At 38.9% G+C, this 23,150-nt stretch overlaps 1 protein-coding gene and 1 long non-coding RNA gene across 2 annotated transcripts in view; both read right to left on the bottom strand.

Moving 5' to 3' along the window:
* LOC106733793 (uncharacterized) overlaps window positions 1-4,637 on the bottom strand; it is an 11,075-nt gene extending 6,438 nt beyond the window's left edge. Inside the window, exons 1-2 of the long non-coding RNA XR_001369687.2 lie at window positions 4,593-4,637; window positions 2,535-2,626 (exon numbers count right to left, since the gene is read on the bottom strand). This is a non-coding gene — a long non-coding RNA (uncharacterized LOC106733793). The remainder of the gene's footprint in view (window positions 1-2,534; window positions 2,627-4,592) is intronic.
* Window positions 4,638-4,645: 8 nt separating this feature from the next.
* Window positions 4,646-23,150, bottom strand: part of RALGPS2 (Ral GEF with PH domain and SH3 binding motif 2) — a gene marked incomplete at its 3' end in the record, with an annotated part of 209,674 nt that continues 191,169 nt past the window's right edge. The window contains exons 16-18 of the mRNA XM_014583897.2: window positions 22,009-22,114; window positions 16,848-16,940; window positions 4,646-4,726 (exon numbers count right to left, since the gene is read on the bottom strand). Coding sequence (XP_014439383.2) covers window positions 4,646-4,726; window positions 16,848-16,940; window positions 22,009-22,114 — 280 coding nt within the window. The remainder of the gene's footprint in view (window positions 4,727-16,847; window positions 16,941-22,008; window positions 22,115-23,150) is intronic.

The raw sequence follows: 23,150 nt of genomic DNA, 5'->3' as shown, positions 1-23,150 counted from the left end.
GTGCCCTGAAGAAAAAAAAAAAAAAAAAAAACCTCTCAAAAAAAAACTCTCAAAAAAAAAAACTCTCAAAAAAAAAAACCCAAAAAACAAAAACACTGCAGGTGATTTTATATCAAACATTACTAAGTATGTCTTTGTGAAACTGTCATAAAAATAAGTACAAAATAATAAAATCCATTATTAAATTCTAATCTGATAGTTTAAGTCTAAAAATAACCTGACTTTATGTAGTTCATTGCTTAGATTATGTAAGTCTGAAATTCAGTAATTTTTTTTTTGAAATATGTTTTTTGCTTTTGAAAATTAATTGATCAGGGGCCAGCAGATAGATGGTGTAATGGTTATGATGCTGGACTCCCATGTAGTCGACTGCACAACCGTGGTTCAAGTCCTGGACCTGGTGGCTTAAAATTCACGCAGGGTGCATGTGTGTGCATGCCCAAAATCCTGAGGAGAGTGGAGGAAAGGGAATTATGGTGTGGCCATCCCTCTGGGGGTGATTTCTCACTTTCTGTCTCCCTGGCCAAGTGCATACAGCCTATAGCAAAAATCTCTCTTTAAAAAAAAAAAAAAGAAAATTAATCGATAAACCTTATTAAAGATCTAAAGAGTTTCACCACATTAAAAGTGTTTCACCACATTAAAACTTTTTTTAAAGAGAGATTTTTGTAATAGGGTGTGTGTGCTCGCCAAAGAGACAGAGATATAGGAAGTGAGAAATCACTCCCCAGGGAGGGATGGCCATGATGCAATCCCATCTCTTCCACTCTCCTTTTGGGATTTTGGGCATGCACACACACAGGCCTGGCATGAGTTTTAAGCCGCTGGGTCAGAGACTTGAACTGTGGTCAACTACATGGATGTCCGGCGACCTAACCATTATGCCATCTGCTCTTCCCAAAAGAAAACAGTCTTTAGTCTTCAGAGTAGTTTTCCAAAGTTGTGCTGGTACAAATACTCAGATGTCAGCGGTCTTTTCCCTTCAGGACAGTTTGAAGCTCTCATACTTCAACCATCTTTCTTTCTGAAATCTATTATGCTCAGAAACATGGCTATCTTACACACACCAGCTTCTGAACAAAAAATTGTGCTGGACAATATATTCATAAACTGAATTATTATAAATCAAATACAATACAAATGTTCAAGTGTTTAAAGTATAAGTTCTCCAGTCTAGTTATAAGAAACCTACATTTTAATTTTTTTTTTAAAGTTTTGTTCTAGGTGTATGTGCCCACCAGTGAGAGACTGGGGAGGGGCAGGGAGAGAGAGGGAAAGTAAAAAACATCACCCCTCAGAGGAGATGGCCACACCGCAACATTCTCCTCTAGGGATTTTGGGCACATGTGAACACACGCCTGGTTTGCCTCTCAAGTTGCAGGTCTGGGACTCAAACCTCTCAGTCATGTTGGATCTAGCTGCCTTAATATCCATACCACCTAATGGCCCCCCATATTTTAATTAAATAATTTCCCCCCTTATTCACTGGTAGAACATATGAATGTGAGAGACAGGGAGAGAAAGTACTCTCCACAGGGTCTGATCACGCTAGGGTCCCTTCCCCCAGACCTCCAGTCAGTGGATCTTGGTCACTCACGTGTGTGCCTGCTGTGTTTTAGGCAGACTGGGCTGGGAATTCTAACCTTGGTTACATGTGGGATCCAGGTTCTCTTGAGCAGCAAGCGACTACTGCATCATGAAGCCAGCCCACTTTTTATTAATTTAAAGTGTTACCTAGGCCAGCACTGTAGCCTAGTGGGTTAAGGGAGCCAGATCCCATATGGTCACTGCAGTATGAATCCTGGCCCTGGTGGCTTAGAAAACACTGGCTATGTGTGCATGCATGCCCCATGGGAGGGTGTGTCTTTTTTCTTTCTCTCTGGTGAGTACATGTGCCCTTTGGTAATTAAAAAACAAACATCTAGGGCCAGCAGGTGGCACAGTGATTAAAGCAGCTGGATTCCACCTGGCTGACTCTACAGTTCGAGTCCCAGAGCCAGTGGGGCATGCGCAAAGCCCTGAGAAAAGAACGGAAGAGACAGGATTGCAGCATGACCACCCCTCTTGGGGGGTGTGATTTCTCTACCCCCCTCATCTCTTCCCAGTGAATATACATGCCCTGCAGCAAAACTAAAAAAGAAATAAAAAGAACCAAAAATCTAATTTTTACTCCTTCCAGAGTTCTGTGCCGACTATACTCTATCAATGCCAGCTATTTCTCTGTTTTGAACTCCTTAAGCTTCTTCCAGCTTCAGGGTCTTTATACTTTCTATTCCCTTTACTCTGTTCCCTCTAATCTTCACATGGCCTATTTCTTCATTTCTTTATGTCAATATTTCCTCAGAAAGATCGTTGCTGTCCACCTCATTTTCTAAAGTAGTCTCATTCCCATCACACTGTATCACACAATTCTTTTTTCTTTACATAGTTCTCACTGAGAATACTCGCCTACTTATCTTGGAATTCTTTTTTGAATTTCTTTTTAATATAGTCCCAAGTTATGGACTGTTCTTTAAATCCACAGACATGCTCACCTGTTGCTTGTTACTTTGGCAGGCTGCACTCAGATGCTTAAACCACAGCATAGCATTCATCCTATTGCCAGCTTGAAACTTGTATGAATTTCCTAAAATTGCCAAAAACAAGAGGAAAATAATGAAAATGTAAGGACCACGACACATAATGATTCTGTCCAGTATTAAAATTCGTTTCATAATTCTACGGATTTAACACCTGATTCTCAAATACAAATAAAAAGAGTTCTCTGAGCCAGTGGCCCCCAAACCTTTCCAGTACTGCACCAGGGACCTGCCTGGTGGAAGTCAACTCCTCCAGGACTAGAGTGGAGGGTGGGAGGGGGAGGACCCAAGTGCACCATGTTGGCTGGGCACCCCGTTTCCACCACCACCACACTGCAGTATATGATGAAACAATCACACGTTGGGGTTCACACGCCCATGAGACTCTATCACTGGTGAAGTGACAGGAGGTGGAGGCCAGGTGGCAATGCAAGCAACAGGGAGCATCTGCAAACACAGACGAGGCCTCTCTCGCCTCCATTGCTCACCTGCTGGGGGGTGGTGCCCAGCAGGCCACAGATTGGCACCAGTCTGAGTGCCAGGGGCTGGGGACCCCTGCTCTAAGCCACCTATTCACATGCTATCATATGAAAAAGTCACTGTGTGGCTGTTTATGAATTCAAAGAAGTTATTCTGTCTCCTTAAATGTTCTCTAAAATAAAGTATATCTCAATAAAATAATTGTGTGGCTTCTCTCAATTTATCTGTGTGGATAAAACCGTGAAACATTGGTTCTGAATACTACACTTAGATGATTTGAATATTAGTAAAGGCTAATATAAGTCTTCACATGCCAAAATGCTTCAAACATGTTTAGCAGTGAAACATTAGCTATTTAATATGATTATGGATTAATCAGATAACATCAACATGGGCTATGTTTTTAGTCTTTAGTTGTAAGACACTTGTCAAGATTATTATAAATTTCTAGTTCTGTTAAGGGCTCTCTGTGAAACTTTAGGAAGCATCTTTTTCTCTTTTAAGAAATTAGAAGTGCATCTATGTTGTGTGTCTTTAGCTCTAATTCAAGACTGACATAAATATTTTATATGGGTGTATGCATTAAAGTGGGTGGAGCACTATGAAAGGAAGGATCCATGTACTATGGGCTGCTGTAAGTGGAACTTCACTTTTTACACTGACCTAAATTGTTTTATTTAATAATTCTTCCCAAATTCTACTCTTTCCTTTATAACTCTATTTAACGGCTCAAGAGCTTGATTGTATTGAGGTATTCTTGGGATGAGACCCAAGCCCAAACATGAAATTTATTTATGTTTTGTACATATCTTATACACATAGCATGAAGGTAATTTTATACAGTAGTTTTGTACTGTGGTGTTTTGACTATGACCATCACATGAGGTCATGTGCCAACTTCTCCTTTTGTGGTATCATGTCAGTGCTCAAAAAGTTTTAGACTTTGGAGCATTTTAGGTATCAGATTTTTGGACTAGAAATGCTCTATCTGTATCATTTTGCTAGCTAGACTCAGATGCAAACATTAGATGATAGCCAATTACTATATTCATAAATGTCCATATATTAAAGTTATATGTAATTATAATTAGTTTGGAAAGTGACTTGAACAAGTAACCAATTATCTTAATTAAAAGTAACAATAAATCATTCAAAGAAAAACTTTGCCACTTTCAAAACTTAAGAAAGACCATCTAACTCAGGGTATTAATGAAAGGGTATTACTTACACGGCAAATCTCTGAGATTTTAAAGAAGCAGTGGATTGCCTATTCTCAAATTCTCTCCTTTCCTTGCTCGTTAGCTTTCTAGGGATCATGTGGGGTTTTAATTTCCAAGCTTATGTCCAGGTGGCAAAGGAAATAAGCTCTACGGATGTTGATATCCACTAAACTACATTAAATGACGACAGTATTTTCAAGCAGATCAAACTATACAAATGCTCCCTGTTAAGTATTCTAGACACACTGGATTTTGGCCCATCCAAAGTTAAGTACAGGTACTATCTTAAGCCCTAGTTACTCTAACAATTCACCTTTCTCAGAGTCGGTCAGCAGGAAGAGATCGGGGTGTTACGGGTTTTTGGAACAGATCGGGGTGTTCGGGGTCATCGGCCATCATCACCATCCAGCCCACCACAGACACATTCTTATTTGAGGTTGACTTGAACTGAGAAGCAAAAAGATAGTTAGTGGAAACACAACTTTATAGTTCCTTCTAAGCAAAAATTGTTAGCGTATTTTCAGTTTTTCCTGATGAGAGATGAAATTTGTGACTTGATGCTTGTTCATTCCATCTTGGGGACTTTTACTACGAAATTCCACCTGGGCATGACCCCTTTGGATAGGCTCCTGCTTTCTGGACCCTCCTTAGCTTCCTTTAGCTCTTCATCAAAACCTGTCCTATTCATCATCCTAAAAAGCACGATCTGTTAGTGGTTTTGGTAAATTCATCTGTGTTGTTTCTTTCTGAGCCACTGTGCTACCTCTTACAGGAAACACACATGCAGTTTAAGAGCTGTGTTATCTTAAACCTGTTGATAAATAAGCCAGCAGTGCTATCAGACAGTTCTTACTTGTAACCCCCCATCAAAAGGGTATTTCTTAGCATGCCTAATACATTTGCAGTTAACTATTTTTTCTATTATTAATGGTATGTTAGTTACACTTCTTTTTGTAACCCCAAGAAAGGGTTACTATAAGAGAAAACAGAAAATAAGGTGAATCTCATTCATGAACATAAATACAAAAACCCCCACAAATTGAATAAGCAGTGCATATTAAAAAGCTGATACATGGCCAAAAAACAACGAAAAAAAGTATGTAAGGTTGGTTTAACCTTAGAAATTAATTGGTGCAACCAAGTCAAATTTATCTCAAGAAAGCGAAGCTAGTTCAACTTTAGAAAAATTATTACTGTAAATTACCATATTACCAGATCAAAGAAGAAAAAGATATTACAAAACTCAATAGATGCAAAAAAAAAAGGGCATTTATTAAGATATAATGCAGATGTGTGATAAGGACGTAGCCAACTAGGAAAAGATGGGCACTTACTAATTCAGTAAGAACATATCACCAGCAAATGAAAAAAAAAAAAAAAAGAAAACGTGAAAACCCGTACACACACACACACACACACACACACACAATCAAACCAAAAACAAAGCAGGAAAAAAAAAAACCCTTCAAAAATTCTTTAGCGTACACATTCAAAGGAAAAATGCTAAAAGCATCTCAAAATCCGCATCAAGCTCATTATTGCTACTTCCACTCAACAATGAATTAGGAGACTTAAGCTCACTAAGACGACAAAAAGGAAAGAAAACGTAAAAAGGTAAAGGAGAAAAGCTGCTTTACTCATAGACTGTATTAGCTACACAAAAAATCCACCGAAGCCTACCAAAAAGAAAGATCAGTAAGGTTGCTGGGAAAACATTTCTTTAAAAAATTATTTTATTTATTTATTTATTTATTTATTTATTTATTATTGTTATTATTTTTCACATGAGTTTTGCCAAAGACAGAGAGAGAGAGGGAGAAGGAGAAAGCAAGCTGCCAGGTCTGGGACTCGAACCATGGTCAGCCATGTGGGAATTCCAACACATTAACCACTGGAAAAATATTAACATAAAAATCGAGTGTAATTCTATACATTAGAAATACAAAAATCACTATGAAAAGTGTACCTAGGAATACATGGAGTCAAAGACACATGGAAGTATGACAGTTAAAAAACATTAAAGACATAAATCAATGCATAAATAAACAAAATGAAAAAAGTTCAACATTGTAAAGATATCAAGTCTCCCTAAACTGATCTACAGATTCAAATGTGTAACCGCAATTGATTATAACAGTGTTTTATGTGAACCTGATCAGCTATTAGTAATTTTAGAATTTATATGGAAGACCAATCAATGGACTAAAAAAGACAAGATACTTCTGAGATCTTACCCTGCCCATCACAAATTATAAAGCTACCGCAAAGAAAAACAAAAACAAAAACACGCCGAACTACCTGAGTTGATGTATATGTTAATTAGCATAACTGTGGCTGATACATACATACATACATATATCTATAGAGTTATATAAACTCTATATATCTAAACAAAGTTGTACATCTTAACTGAGTATAATTTTTACTTGTCAATTATCGCTTAATAGAGCGTCAAAAAAAGACTAATAAAGCAACAGTAACTAAAACTATGACAAGCAATGGAGCAATGATGTCTAGAAAGAAATCTGTGTATAAACACATGAATTCATATGACAAGAAAGAGCAGGCTCTGCAGAAAGAACTGTTCAGTAAACAGTGCCAAGAAAATTAAGCTATATATATAGAAAAGACGTGAAAATTATTAGGTATATGAGCTGGAGAACCTGTGCACAAAAATATTCACAGAAACCTTATTAGAAATAGCAAAACTGGGGACCAGCAGTTAGTGTAATGGCTATGTCGCTGGACTCCCACGTAGTCGACTGTGGTTTGAGTCCCGGACCCAGTGGCTTAAACTCCCGCCGGGCGCATGTGCGTGCGTGCGTTCCTAAGATCCCGAGAGGAGAAGGGAGAAGAGATTGTGGTGTGGCCATCCCCCCTGGGGTGATTTCTCGCTTTCTGTCTCTCTCTCTGTCTTTCTGGCGAGTGTATGCGCCATATAGCAGAAAACCTCTCCAAACAAAACAAAACAAAACAAAACTGGAAACGACCAAATAGCCATCAAGAGAGTGAGGAGTAAGTTACAGTATATTTATATATAAAACAAGACTATTCAGTTGTGAAAAGGAAAAAAATGATAGCTAAATGCACTGACAATGATGCACTTCAACAATATACTATGATGCAAAAAAGTTAGGGCTTAAGGATGGACACAAACGTGAGCCTGGCTGCACTGGGGTAAGTGGGAAGGTGCTACTGTGTGATGGCTGAGGCCACGCAGGAGCCCAGGCTTGATTCCTGGCTCCACTTACACAGTCCAGGTGTGGTGGTGTGCACCTGTGGTCCTAGCTAATTAGGAGGTGAGAAATTAGGAGGTAAGAGCCGAAGGACAGCTATGTGGTGAGATCTGACTACAAATATCCCTCTCCTAAAAAATAGAAAATGTATGTGACTCCATTCTTGTATAGTTCAAAATGAAACAATGTATAAAACAGCACTTATGGTAAAACTCTAAAGAAAAGCAAGGCAACTATTAACATGAAACCTAGGGCAGTGATGGGGTGTGTTTGACTAAGGAAGATCTCAGAAGTGTCTTGGCTTTCTTAGGCCACTGAGGAAGTCCATTAGGGAAGGCTTGATGGTTGTGATGTGTTCTGCTCCTTACGCTGAGTGAGTAGAGGCTATATTGGTGTTTACTGTATTTATTATGCTTTAGAACGTTACATGTACACTTCCTACTTTTTGTAAGTATTTTGGGTGTTTCCAGATTTCTGCTGTTGTAAACATTATAGGAACACTCTTCTATACCTGTGTGCTTGTTCAAGGTGTCTAGTAGGACAGATTCTCAGATAAGGAATTACTAGTTATTAAGTTAAATACTAACTAGAACTGCCCCTCCATAAAAATAAGACTAATTTAAATTTCTCCCAACTGTGGACGATAGTATGTTTCCTTATACCATAGCCAGTACTACTTTATCAACTTTGTAAGTTTTTGTTTAATGGCAAAACAAGTCTTTTTCTTTTCAAAAATAAGTTTTTATTTAATTTTATTTATCATTATTATTTAGTTTGGTACAGGGTATGTTCTCTCACCAGAAACAGAGGGAAAGTGAGAAAGCAAGTTGCCAGGTCTGGGACTCAAACAACTGTTGAACACATAGGAGTCGAGTACTTAGACCACCACGCCACCTGCTGGTCCCAGTAAATGTATTCTTTAATCTGTATTTTGATAAACTACACTGAGGCTGATTATCTTTTCATGTACATTAGCCCTCTGTATTTAAACTTTTATTTATCCCCTTTTCCTGTTTTTCTACTTTTCTGTGTTATTCTTACAGTCTTGACAGTCTTTTTATGTTAGCTTCTTTTTCTAGATACAGGCTTGGTTTAAAAAACTAATTATATTATTCACTCACTATCGTGTAGTGATAGGTCCAAATATATCTGTAATTTCTTTTTTACAATGACATTTCCTTCCATTAAAAATTGCTTTTTTTCCCAGTAAATATACATTACCTTTTAAACATTCAAGAAACACAACAAATAGTCTTTCTCTCTCCTCAGCCACTCTACCTTCCCAAGCTTACTCTGCTCCTCATAGGAGAAAAATATAGAGAATACTAAAGGTGGGTATGTAGGCTTGCACGTGTTTCCCTTCTGCAAGCTTGCACACACACACGTTTTCATTAGCAATTTTTTCTCATGCTTGCTTATTCTGAGAGTATAAACTATAACAGAATGCCACAACGATTATCCATATACCCTTAGCCCACAGTTTGTGTCTGCCTGATCTTTGAGTGTTCAAATACATGTTGTAGACATAACACTGAACCGTAAATATTTCACAGGTATTTCCCAAGAACAAGAATATATTCCTTTACAACACAATGTTAAGTATCACATCTAAGAAATTTAATTGACACAATCATATAAAGTCAATATTAAAATTTCTTCAATTAGGGGAACCAGCAGATGGTGTAATGGCTATGTCGCTGAACTCCCATGTACTCAACAGCAGCCCTAATCCCAGACCCGGTGGCTTAAACTCACGCCAGACGTGTGTGAGTGCGTGCCCAAGATCCCGAGAGAAGGGATTGCGGCATGGCCATCCCCCCGGGGGGTGATTTCTCACTTTCTGTCTCTCTGTCGAGTGCACGTGCCCTATAGCAAAAACCTCTCCAAAAAAAAAAAAAAGTAATAGGATTCAACCAAGGTGCATACATTAAACTGCCACGTCTCTTCTATTCTACAACAGTCCTCCTGCCACTTACTCCTGTGCCACAATCTGGATTTGACCACTTCCTCATTATAAGATTCAGGATAGGGACCAGCAGTTAGCGTAATGGCTATGTCGCTGGACTCCCATGTAGTCGACCGCAGGTCAAGTCCCGGACCCAGTGGCTTAAACTCACGCTGGGAGCGTGTGTGTGTGCATACCCAAGATCCGAAGAGGAGCAGGGAGAAGGGACTGTGGCGTGGCCATCCCTCCTGGGGGATGATTTCTTGCTTTTTGTCTCTCTGTCTCTCTCTTTCTGGTGAGCGCACGCTCCCTGTAGCAAAAACCTCTCAAAAAAGAAAAGAAAAGATTTGGGATAAATATGTGAAGAAGAACAAAATATAGGTGGTACTATGTCTATATAATGACTTTATCTCTTCATCTGTTTTGAAGTATGAGAGGACTTTAAGAAGTTCAAGGAAAAATGGAATTAAAGTACAAATTTATCTTGATGCAAAGAAAAAAATTAATCCACATAGTCTCTGTCTTTTTCCCTTTTGCCTTTGGATTTTATTACTCAAAAAAGTTTCATTTTTAAAGTTGGCTTTCTGACTTTGGACTTGTGCCTTCAACACTTTCACAACGATGTTCTGCTCCTCAATAAAGCAAGCACATTTAACCCTGTCACAGGCAGTTAGCACAGACCATCATCTCAGGCCCTGCTGACATGTTTTCACTTCAGACAGCCTTCTAAGAACTTTAGGTCTCATGGCAGCACAAACCTTCCAAAGTCTGTCAGGGCACATACCACATGTAGATGTTGGTGTTTTCCCAACCTTCTTGGTATAAAGATGAGTAATTTTATTATCAGGGGTTTGGGACAGCCTAATTTTGTTGGAAGCTACACTGCAGGAAAGCCTACAACAATTTGTCACACGATAGAACATTCTGCCTGCTTCTGTCCCTAGACACTGTCCTTGGAAGAGCTCCATGAATTTTTTGAAAATCCTTATAAAAGATATTTGAACTTGTTTATATTTTAACTTCATATAAAAATGACTTAGTGTTTTTCCTTCATTGCTTGTTGTCTTGTGCCATGTTTTCTTTTTTAATAAAGAATTATTTGTTCAATTTTTTATTCATTCATTTATTTTAATTTGACCAGAGAGAGAGACACACAGAAAGAGTGGGAAAGTGACAAAGCAAGCTACCAGATCTGGGACTTGAACCGTGGCTGGCCACGTGGGAATGTCCAGCACCTTAACCACCATACCACCTGCTGGCCCCCTTTGCCATGTTTTTTCTATCCCCAAATTAATACTAAATACAGACATGAACTTATCTCTATATCCTCTATCCTGTTCTTGTAATTCTTTAATAATAGTCTTAATTAGAAAAGAGGAATTCAGTCCATTTCCTTGGTATTCAAGTTGATTTCCTCAAACTCAGTATGTCCTAATTTCTAAACATTTCATATACATTACTTATCAGCAACCTTACATAATTAAAAATCCAAATTATAATATTAACATTAGTGATTCTCTATGTATAAGTAGTAATGCCAAACATGAACAATATGACGAATTCAGTTATCCTGTAATTTCTCTAATTGGTCGGTCTCTTTCTAATTAAAACTAAGAAAAAAAATCCAAAAATCATGTTTTGATTTTATTTAAAAATTTTCTTTCTTTCATGAGAAAGGGAGACAGACACAGAGAGAAAAAGAAAGAGGCACACCCTCACTCCATGACTGGACCCCAGCCTGCCTAGATCACATGTATGTGCATCCATGCCTGGTGTGCACAGGGACCTCAGGACATGAACTCAGGACTTTTTCATATGGCCTCAGCATGGCAGAGCACTGCATTACCACTCTGCCTCCATGGCTGGTCCCCCAAATAAGAAAGATTTATTGAATAACTACATTGTTATAACAGTCAACTGAGCAAAATCCAGCCAACAAGTATCTCAAAGTACCTCTGTGAAAAGTTACTTGCTAGGGATTAAAGCGACTGAATCTCTGCTCTACACCCCATCTTCCAGACCCTGAAAAAGTTCAGACAGGTGGGGCAACCTCCATCTTTTTTCTCTGTATCTCTAATTTTTCTTTCTTTTCCTTTAACTTTTAAAATACTTCTTCTCACCTCTGATCTCTTTTTCTTGCTAATATCAAAAGCCATTTCAGTCTGAGGTGTGTCCTGCCATGTTCATGTGGCGTGCAAACGCGCTGTGTAGTTTTCATTTATTGCTGTTAAAAATTTTTTCCTTTTTTGATTGTTTCTGTCTTTTTTCCCTTTGTTTCCTTTTCTTTTTTGCAAATTTTTTAACCTTTCTTTTTTTAAAAGTTTTAAAACTTTATTTAATTAATTATTATTTAATTATTAAATAATAATAATAATAATAATTATTATTATTATTAATTTGACCAGAGAGGGACAGAATGAGAGCAAGTGAGAAAGCAAGCCACCAGGTCTGAACTTGAACCGTGGTTGGCTATGTGGGAGTCCAGTGCCCTTAGCCACCACACCACCTGCTGGCCCCTAACATTACTTTCTCACTCTGCTGTTCAGCCTCCACACACTGAGTCTCTAGACAGGCCTAAGTGCACAATAGCCAAGCATTTGAATACGTTTAGGGTCACAGAAATCCTCAGCCCTTACTGAACCTTTGCCTGAAGGAAGAAACTCCTCTTTATAAATCTGAACTCAAAATTTATTTCTGTGGGTACCATGCTGCAAAACACAGTAGAGGAGAGAAACTGTCTCAGAAGTACCTTACAGTAAAGGGAAGCACATGATCCTATAGTTGCATAAACCTTCTTGAAGCAATTAGACAAAAGTGAATACGCCACCAAGTGACTAAAACTCAGAGAGAGACTGCAGTGAGTAGCAGGAAGACGTATGGAGCTGCAGAGAGCATGGCTCATCTCCTCCCACATGCCTCTGAATCCTCAGCTGAAATGCCACAGCCCAGCCCAGGTTCACCTATTCCCTAGAAACTGTGAAGCCTTTGTAATATCCAGTTTCAAAGTGAAAAGCATTAGGGAAACAGAACTGCAGAGAGATTGCAGATCACCTCCTCCCACACACCGCTGAAGGCTTAGAATTAACTGCAAGAAATTAGGAAGAAAAGTATAATCCATCAGATGACCAGAAACCACTGCTGAGACATAAGAACATGAGAAATCAAGAAAATATCTCTCCCCCAAGGGAAAAGAACAGCCCTTCACCATCCAGATAGTACAAGGGTACTCGTTAGAAATGTTTGATAAAGAATTTGGAATGTTCATAGTGACAAAACTAAATGAGATACAAGAGGTGAGAAACAAAGAACTCCAGAAGGTACAAGAAAAAAGAGACGAGGAGTTCCAGGAGGTGAGGAGGTTCTTTCGCAATTTTAAAGAATAAACACACGCCATAAAAAAGAATCAAATGGAGCTGTTAGAGATGAAGGCTATAATACAGGAAATCAAAACCTCCCTCAAAAGTATTAAAAGCAGATTAGACCATGCAGAAGATTGAATCTCAGATACTGAAGACAAAATCTCTGACCTAGAAAAAAATCACCGAAAAGATCAAAGAAAATAACCCCCCAAAGTAACATTAAGTGCCTAAGCATCCAGATAACTGGTATCCCAGAAGGTGAAGAAACTACTAAGGGCATTGATAATCTAGTCCATGAAATCCTGGAAGAAAACTTTACAAATCTAGAGAGGCATTCAAATGTCCAGACCCAAGAAATACAAAAGATTCCACACAGAATCAACCCAAGATGATCTTCTCTAAGGCATGTTATAGCTAGACTGGTCAAGTCCATAGGCAAAGACAAGATAATAAAACTGACAAGAAAGAAATGTCAGGTTACTGACAAAGGATATCCCATCAGGCTAACATCAGCCCTCTCACTGGAAACAATGTGAGCAAGGAAAGCATAGGAAAATATATTCGAAGTGTTAAATGAAAAACAATTTCAACCAAGATTACTGTACCCAACAAGATTATCATTCTCATGGGAAGAAAAGATAAAAACATTCTCAGATAAAGAAAACCTGAAAGAATTTACCAACACCAGACCAGTTCTTCAAGAAATTCTGAAGGGAGTGCTTTACTAGGAAAACTAAAGACACACAAACAGAAATAAGAGAACAAAGAGCAACCAATAAAATGCTCTTTGTTCTCTTATTCTGGACAAGTCCAGAAATATTAATAATAACACTGAATGCTAACTTCCAGAATTTAAATGGAAAGATTAGACCTCAGTAACACTGCAAATTCAACAGAAGATGGTTTAATTACATGAGACTGAACTGGTGAAATATAATTTTATGACTTTTGACTAAAACATTACTGATTTTTGTACTAAACTTTGTTTTCCAGATTTAAAGATTTTGCCTTTTTTTTTTTTGGGCTGTTGATAGGTTCAGCAATCTGTTAAAATGTTTTTTTTTTCTTTTAAATTGAAACATAAACTTTTCTCTTCCTGACACCTCTGGAACTGTAAAATATTTGTGAGTATTCTTATTTTGTGGCAGAAGGATTATCTGCATAAGTTCAGTAATACCTGTTGCCTTGCATCAGAAACTGGAAACACTTGCTATTGCCAAGGCTTTTTTTTTTTTTTTTTTTTTTTTTATTGCCACAAGAAAGACTAGAATGCCATATGTGAAGATACGACCAGAAAACTATGGAACTAAAGTAGATCTCAAGAAAGCCAACAGAAGCTCGTGGAAAGATTGCCTGGCACCATAAACAGTTCTGTCTGGCAGAGAGAATTAAAGAAGCCATGTGAAAGAATTCATACCATAAAATAACCTGGACTTTTCCAGCCCAGCATTGTCATCAGAAGAGATTGCAAAAGAGCAGCCACAACCAAAGTATTACCTTGAGGAAGCCTTTGAAGGAAGAAAAAGAGACCGATCTTTGCTAGCAGATGGTGAACCACAGAATACTTGGTGGGCAGAGTTGAATTGGGAAGGTTCATGTGTTATTTGTGTGCAGGGTGTTTGCTTCTCAATAGTTTGAGTAGCTGACATGTAAGTATTTTCTGAACATATTTAAAGCCATGCTGTCTCTGCTGTTATAGAGTCACAAACAAAATTATAACAAATATTTTGAAAGTTATCTTTAAAATTTAGTATCTTGGGAATTTTAAAAGTTGCTTATTAACTGTCAAGAACTATAGAATATGAGCAAAAATATTTTGATATGTAAGGTCACTGTGGGAAAATGTAAAACATAAAAGTTACTTTTTTTTGGGAGAAGTTTTTGCCGTAGGGCATGTGCACTTGCTAGAAAGAGACAGACAGACAGAAAGTGAGAAATCACCCCCCAGGGAGGATGGCCATACCACAATCCCTTCTCCTCCATTCTCCTCTCGGGATCTTGGGCACACATGCACACGCGCCTGGCGTGAGTTTAAGCCACCAGGTCCGGGACTTGAACCGCTGTCAACTATGTGGGAGTCCAGCGACATAGCCATTTTGCAAACTGCTGGTCCCTAAAAAGTTACTTGCTTTATATTTGATGACAAAGGATTCAATTTAACTATTGGGTTGTAGGGTAAATCATGATGCATTTTTGCACAGAAAACTAGAAAAAATATGTCATGATTTTCTGGACAACCTAATCTACCTTTCCCTCCTGAGTACAGGAATAGTAACTAGAGGTAATTACTCTGCAAAACATTGTACTGAAACTAATCTGTATGACTTTGCAGGGTATGTGGGTACTATAGTTAACTGATCAGAATGTAAAAAATTGATACTCAGAGAAGGGATTCCTAGGATCACTCATTCAGTCCTTTACTACAATGCATGAGCTATGTAAACAATGATAGCAGTGAGTAAAAAAAGTCACTGTTTAAAAATACATATGATTCCAGGGACCAGCAGTTGGCGTAACGGCTACATCGCTGGACTCTCATGTAGTCGACCATGGTTTGAGTCCGGGACCTGGTGGCTTAAACTCATGCCAGGCACGTGTGCGTGCGTGCCCAAGATCCCGAGAGGCGAATGGAGGAGAAGGGATTGCGGCGTGACCATTCCCCCTGGGGGGTGATTTCTTGCTTTCTGTCTCTATGTCTCTCTCTGTCTTTCCGGTGAGCGCACGCGCCCTAGAGCAGAAACCTCTCAAAAAAAAAAAAAAAAATACACACGATTCTATTCAAGTATAGTTCAGAATGAAATGATGTAATTAGGGAAATATGTGGTAACAGTCTAAAGAAAAGCAAGGCAACGATTAACATGAGATTCAGGACAGTGACTAGCCTGTGGGCCCTTGTTGATAAGGAAGGCAATGTACACATCGCCACATTCATTTAAACCAAACATTTCCTCTTCTGTACCTTTGGTTTGGTTAAAGAGCTAAAACAGAATAAAAGAGAACTTTGAATTATACAGTGTCATTGGATAACTTACAGGTAGAAAAAAGACAGATTTTTCTTTAGTGGTTTACTTTTCCTCAGTAGGATAAACCACTTAATTTTTCCTCCTAAATATATGATCTAAAAATAAAAATTGTATCAGATTTTATTAACACAACATGGAAAGTCATTCTTCCTCTGGATGACTGTAGTACTGGCATATAAAAACCAAACAGCATACAATAGATTAACCGGCAGATTCTCGTGGTGTAAGCGCATTGACATGCTTCTTTGAAGTCATGTTAACAGTAGCACAACAAAGCGGACTGTAGGAACACTCATTCCTCTTCACTGTTGAGAATTAGAGATGAAGATAAAAAGACCTGGAGAAGTTGGTCTCAAATTTTCACATTTTACACAGTAGGAACAAAGACCTCAAGGCAACAGGCTTTTGTTTTGCTTTGTTTCCAGCGTTTTGCTGTAGGGCATGTACACTTGCCAGAGAGAGACAGAGAGAGGGAAGTGAGAAGTCACCCTTGAGGGTGGATGGCCATGCTGTAATCCCCTCTCCTCCAGTCTTCTCTTGGGATTTTGGGCACCCACATGCATGTCCAGTGTGATTTTCAAGCCACCAGGTATGGGACTCGAATCATGGTTGGCCAAGTGGGAGTCCAGCAACTCTACTACTATACCACCTGCTGGCCCTGAGGCAACAGTTTTAAACTATGTCCTGAACCAGAAACAGGTCTAAGAAAGTTTTGATGCCAAGATAGATAGTTGTAACAAGCATTTTTGACATCTGCAATGGAAAAATAGTATTCAAAAGAAACTTCAAAAATAGGAAAGTTATTCCAAGCCCTTCCTTGGAATGGTCTTCCTAAATAAAAACAATTCTACTACAGTATTCATATGAGGAGTAAGTGTAAGAACTTCTGGATTAGATATGAGGGGAAGAACCCCAGAAGATTCTTACATCCTTTTAGGATTGCTTTCTTTACAATCACAAAGAGGCTGTGCATCTATGCTAAAAAGTCAGCAGAGGAGTACTTACATGTTTTCTTTCTGTAGCCTTGAGAGATTTGGCAGCATAGTAAAAAAGCTGTGTCCCACACAAAGCTGCCCAATACTTTGTCCAAGACGCTACCTGCAGAAGACAAACACATGAATAAACTATTAAAATGCTACTGGCTTCTCAGTGTCTTTACCTTCTTAGTGCCAATGTGCCACTCTACTTCAAATATCAAAGGGCTAATCTGAATTTTTCTTTTTGATATTTTTGCTATAGGACACGTGTGCTTGCTGGAGACACAGAGAGACAGAAAGTGGTAAGTCACCTCCCAGGGGGCATGGTCATGCCACAATTTCTTCTCCTCTCAGGATCTTGGGCACGCACGTGTGCCTGGTGTGTTTTAAGCTACCAGGTCCAGGACTGGCGTGTTTTAAGCCGCCAGGTCCACGGCTCAAACCGTGGTCGATTACATGGGAACCCAATGCCATAACCATTACACCGTCTTCTGGTCCCCTACTCTGAAATTTACCTTAGCTATTCCCATCACTTGTATCTCCTATGCTCTAGTACTCTCACTGAGATAATGCCTGATCTCAGTAAGAATCCCATTTCTGCCTCTCCTTCCCCAGAACTACGCCGCCCCTCCCTTTGTTCATCTCTAGCCAATATTCTTGGCCCAGCGCTACATCCCCTCCTTTCCAAACACTTTAATTCCACTGATAAAAATCTTAACCCTAGTCAAATCCAACCATCTGATTATTTGGCTCCAAATCACAGTAGCTGAGTGTTGCTGAAGAAATCACATGATTATGCCAACTGATAAAATAATGATCACCAATCTTAAAATGAAAATCAACAGTATTTTTTCTTTTGCCCAATAAGATATTATACTTTCTCTGGATACAACTATTTCAAACTTTCTCCTCACAATTCTAAGACTCCACTCCCTTCCTCATGATGTCATTGCACACTTCCTAAAGAAAACTACTGACAGATGAAATCTGGTGAGCATTTTGCCTTCTTGGAATACTGATCCCACTAACCACCCATTTGTAGATCCACATACCCACATCTTTTTTCTTGCTGCAACAGAATAGTTAACCCTGATCCTATCTAATGACAAACTCGACTCTTTTTATGCCCTAAATTCCTACTATCCTTCACTTAAAATGTAGGATTTTTTTCTAGAATTATTTTTATTCAGCTTTATTTATTTATTTACTTACTTATTTTAATTTTACCAGAGAGGAAGAGAGAGAAGGAGTGTGAGAAAGCAAGCCACCAGGTCCGGGACTTGAACCGTGGTCAGTCACGTGGGAGTCCAGCGCCCTTAACATCCACACTACCTGCCGGCCCCAAGATGTAGGTTTTCCTTTCTTTTTTTGGGGAGAGATTTTTGCTATAGGGCGCGTGCGCTCGCCAGAGAGAGAGAGACAGAGAGAGAGAAAGCAGAAAACCACCCCCCAGGGGGGATGGCCATGCTGCAATCCCTTCTCCATTGTCCTCTCGGGATCTTGGGCATGCACGCACACGTGCCCGGCATGAGTTTAAGCCACTGTGTCCGGGACTCGAACCGCGGTCGACTACGTGGGAGTCCAGCGACATAGCCATTACGCCAACTGCTGGTCCCCCCAAGATGTAGGTTTTTCTACTTAGCATGTTTCTTCCCTGCATTCAATTTCTCTGCCTCTATCACCACTATGCAAAGGAGCCTTAAAAATCCTTTCATCCCCCCAACACCATCCAATTCTCAGTTCTTTTTTCATAGCACAACTTCTTACAATGTTGTCTTTCACTCCTGACTCTTCTACTTTATCTTCTATTCAACATACTTCATTTGGCTTTCAGCTGGAAACCACTGCTGCTGAGGTCCTGGGTCACTGACATTTTTACCAAAGACCATCCTCATCTGCTCCTTAGCAGCATTTGACACAGATGGTCACATTCCTTGGTTCCCAAAGTGCTTTTACTGCTACATTTCTGAGATCACAGCTTCTCAGCTTTCCTCTATATTCTTCTTGTAGCTGACCTTTAATACTACAGAGTTTTCTCCCAAGCCCTTTTCTTCTTCATCAATTAGACTTTTTTCTTCTACCTCATCCAGTTCTGTACTTCAAATCTGTATGCTAACGATTCCTAAGTCTCTACTTCTAGTCACCACCTCCCTGCTAATCTCTTGCATTGTACTTTTTTAAGAGCCAAACTGACATCTCCTCTTGAATATTTTTTGAGAGAGAGTTTTGCTACAGGGTGCACGCGCTTACTGGAGAGACAGAGAGAGACAAAAAGTGAGAAATCAGCCTCTGGGGGAATGGCCATGTCACAATCCCTTTTCTTCCATGCTCCTTTCAGGATTTTAGGCACACACGCACATGAACCCTGCTGAGTTTCAAGCTGTTGTGTCCAGGATTTGAAATGCAGCTGACCGTGTGGGAGTCCAGCGCCAGAGAGAGAGAGACAGAGAGAGAGAAAGCAGAAAACCACCCCCCAGGGGGGATGGCCATGCTGCAATCCCTTCTCCATTGTCCTCTCGGGATCTTGGGCATGCACGCACACGTGCCCGGCATGAGTTTAAGCCACTGTGTCCGGGACTCGAACCGCGGTCGACTACGTGGGAGTCCAGCGACATAGCCATTACGCCAACTGCTGGTCCCCCCAAGATGTAGGTTTTTCTACTTAGCATGTTTCTTCCCTGCATTCAATTTCTCTGCCTCTATCACCACTATGCAAAGGAGCCTTAAAAATCCTTTCATCCCCCCAACACCATCCAATTCTCAGTTCTTTTTTCATAGCACAACTTCTTACAATGTTGTCTTTCACTCCTGACTCTTCTACTTTATCTTCTATTCAACATACTTCATTTGGCTTTCAGCTGGAAACCACTGCTGCTGAGGTCCTGGGTCACTGACATTTTTACCAAAGACCATCCTCATCTGCTCCTTAGCAGCATTTGACACAGATGGTCACATTCCTTGGTTCCCAAAGTGCTTTTACTGCTACATTTCTGAGATCACAGCTTCTCAGCTTTCCTCTATATTCTTCTTGTAGCTGACCTTTAATACTACAGAGTTTTCTCCCAAGCCCTTTTCTTCTTCATCAATTAGACTTTTTTCTTCTACCTCATCCAGTTCTGTACTTCAAATCTGTATGCTAACGATTCCTAAGTCTCTACTTCTAGTCACCACCTCCCTGCTAATCTCTTGCATTGTACTTTTTTAAGAGCCAAACTGACATCTCCTCTTGAATATTTTTTGAGAGAGAGTTTTGCTACAGGGTGCACGCGCTTACTGGAGAGACAGAGAGAGACAAAAAGTGAGAAATCAGCCTCTGGGGGAATGGCCATGTCACAATCCCTTTTCTTCCATGCTCCTTTCAGGATTTTAGGCACACACGCACATGAACCCTGCTGAGTTTCAAGCTGTTGTGTCCAGGATTTGAAATGCAGCTGACCGTGTGGGAGTCCAGAGATGTAATCATTGGGCCATCAGCTGGTCCCTCCTTTTGAGTTTTTTTTTTTCTTTCTTTTAGAGATTTTTTTTGCTGTAGGGTGCTTGAGCTTGCCAGAGAGGCAGAAAGCAAGAAATCACCGCCCAGGGGCATGGCCATGCTGCAATCTCTTCTTCATTCTCCTCTTGGGATTTTGGGGACTTATGTACACACACCTATGCCATCTGCGGGTCCCTATTTTTAAATTTTATTTTTTTATTTTTTGGAGAGGTTTTCACTATAGGGCGCGTGCGCTCGCCAGACAGACAGAGAGAGACATAGAGACAGAAGGCAAGAAATCACCCCCCAGGGGGGATGGTCACGCTGCAATCCCTTCTCCTCTATTCTCCTCTCAGGATCTTGAGCATGCACGCACAATCGCCCGGAGTGAGTTTTAAGCCACCGGGTCTGGGACGCGAACCGCGGTAGACTACGTGGGAGTCCAGCGACATAGCCATTACGCTAACTGCTGGTTCCCCCCATTTTTAAATTTTAAGAAGCCCTAACATCTTCAAATGCTTTAAGTGTGGATATACTGGGTCATTGGAAAAGTCATGGGTGTTTTTCTGTTTTTCTATGCAAAAATGTGTCACGATTTTGATGCAATACTTCAAAGGTTTTATATTTCAAATTAGATAAATTATAGTATTCTTTGAGAAAAGAAAAACATATTCTTCCTTTGATAGTCAAATTGTGAAGGTAATTGGGGAAGAACAAATTTCTTTATTCCATATGAAAAGCTTTGTTCCTCTAAGCTTTTCTCGCCCCAATACAGGTTCAGTTTGGAAAACATTTAAGATCTAGATTCTATTTTATGCAGGAAAACAAAGCTGCATTAGAGATTTAAATAAACTGACAATAAAATTGCTCAAACTCCATTTTTTAGAACTGTCCCTCTTTATTTTCTGTTTTTTCCTAAACTCATTACTAAAATACTTAACAGTATACTTTCAGGATTTTCTAAGAAATAGTTTTATAAAAGAACCACGTAGAGGGGTGAGGGTTTGGAAAAGAGAAGCATAGGAGAACAATGATTTAAGCATCCTTCCTGTATTATGTAGCTGGAATCTACAAAGCAGGTATTGATTAAATTTAAGAAACACTTTAAGCAACACAGTGAGGCAGATGCGTATTTTAAGTTATTCTGAGTATACTATATAACTGATTTTTAAATTTCAATTGTCTTAATCCTTTTTTAGGGTCTTAAATATTTACATGTTTTTTAGAGGTATGTTAAAATGTAATGTCTTCGTACCATCAGAAGGTGTAATAGTTATGTTGCTGGACTCCCACATAATCGACTGTGGTCAGAGTCCCAGACCCGGCAGCTTAAAACGCATGCGTGGGGATGCTGAGGAAAAGATAGCATATCTTGTAATTCCCCATTGATGTAATATTCAGAATGTTGCAGTGAGCAATCTTAACTATGTAGATTTAACAACCTGTAAGATAGTTACTGAAAAGTGGAATTACTAAGTCAAAGAGTATGCATTTAAATTTTTTAAATAAATGTTACCAAATTAATACCTCCCCTGTCCCCACCTCCCCAGGCATGTGTGTGTGAGTATTCAAAATCAGGAGAGGAGAACACAGGAGAAGGGGCTGCGGGATGGCCAGCACGCTGGGGAGCAATTTCTCGCTCTCTGTCTCTGGCCAGCTCATGTACCCAGTAGCAAAAAAAGAAAAGAAAAGAAAGAAAAGAGAAAGTGATACTTACTGTAGGCTTTTTGCCTTCTTTTAACAGAGTTTTCCTCCTGAGAACACCTTGAATAGTAACGGCTCCTGGATATAAATGAACTGCCAAATCTTCTGATTCTGCTGAACTGCAATATGAAATGAAAAAAAAAAAAAAAGAACATGTAAGAACTTTCATTTATAAGTCTTCAAGTTGGTACTTAAATGAAATGTAATTATTCTGAGTTTTAAAACTTTGTAATTTAGTCAGAGTTGAGAAGACACTGCCAATTTTCAAGCTTTATTGATCTGAAATTTATAAGCTGTCACAAAAGTTGATTAGGAAGTTATTAAAGTCAGCAGATGGTTAAATAATACACATCTTATTATGTATCTGAACAAACATGATTCAGAAAAAATGTAGTAATTCATTTTAGTAAAGATTAAGAATTTATGAGTTTTCTTCTTAACATGCCACACTGTATCATTGTTGTAACCTTATTTTCCCATTAGAATCTTTCAAGTCCTGGTAGGAAAGTTGAAGATTCTATTTTGTTAAAAGTATTTAAGTATATAAAAGAAAAAGGAAGAATGCCAGAAACTCAAAAAGAAAGAAAAGAGAAAACCCATGCTTAATTCTAAAATAGATGAAAGAATAAAGGCAGCAGGCAGTAATAGATTTAAAAAATTGTCCTTCTGCAATAAATTTTAATGACATTTAAATGCTGTAATGCATATGTGTTTGATTAAGGCCTACCAGCTAGTCAAGAAAGGAATAACTCCCAAACTCAAGACCTTCTAATGTGTTAAAAATACCATCACAAAATAAACACTTTAATATCTTTCTTCAGTTAATTTAAAGTCCTATATTTAAAATAAGAATGATTTCTATATGAGCCAATTAAAACACACACTGATAGAAATGTCATTTTTCTGGTGATTTGACATAAGCTACACAATTCTTACAACAGCAAAGAAAACTAAAGCTTGCCAGTATACTCCTTTATTATATTTAGGTGTCTTCATAGTGACTTGAAGACCTAGAAACCAATAGAAATTTCATGCTAGAACTGTTCCTATCAAGACAGGTGACTACAAGGAGATTAGATACTATCAAAATGACAAAAAAAAAAAAAAAAAAAAAAAAAAAAAAAAAAAAAATTTGCCCCTACGGTTTTCTTTTTT

Source organism: Tupaia chinensis, unplaced genomic scaffold (assembly GCF_000334495.1).
Source record: "Tupaia chinensis unplaced genomic scaffold, TupChi_1.0 Scaffold000074_1, whole genome shotgun sequence".
Lineage (NCBI taxonomy): Eukaryota > Metazoa > Chordata > Mammalia > Scandentia > Tupaiidae > Tupaia > Tupaia belangeri.
Note: the sequence above shows the minus strand (reverse complement) of the source record. Positions and strands in the feature narration are given on the sequence as shown.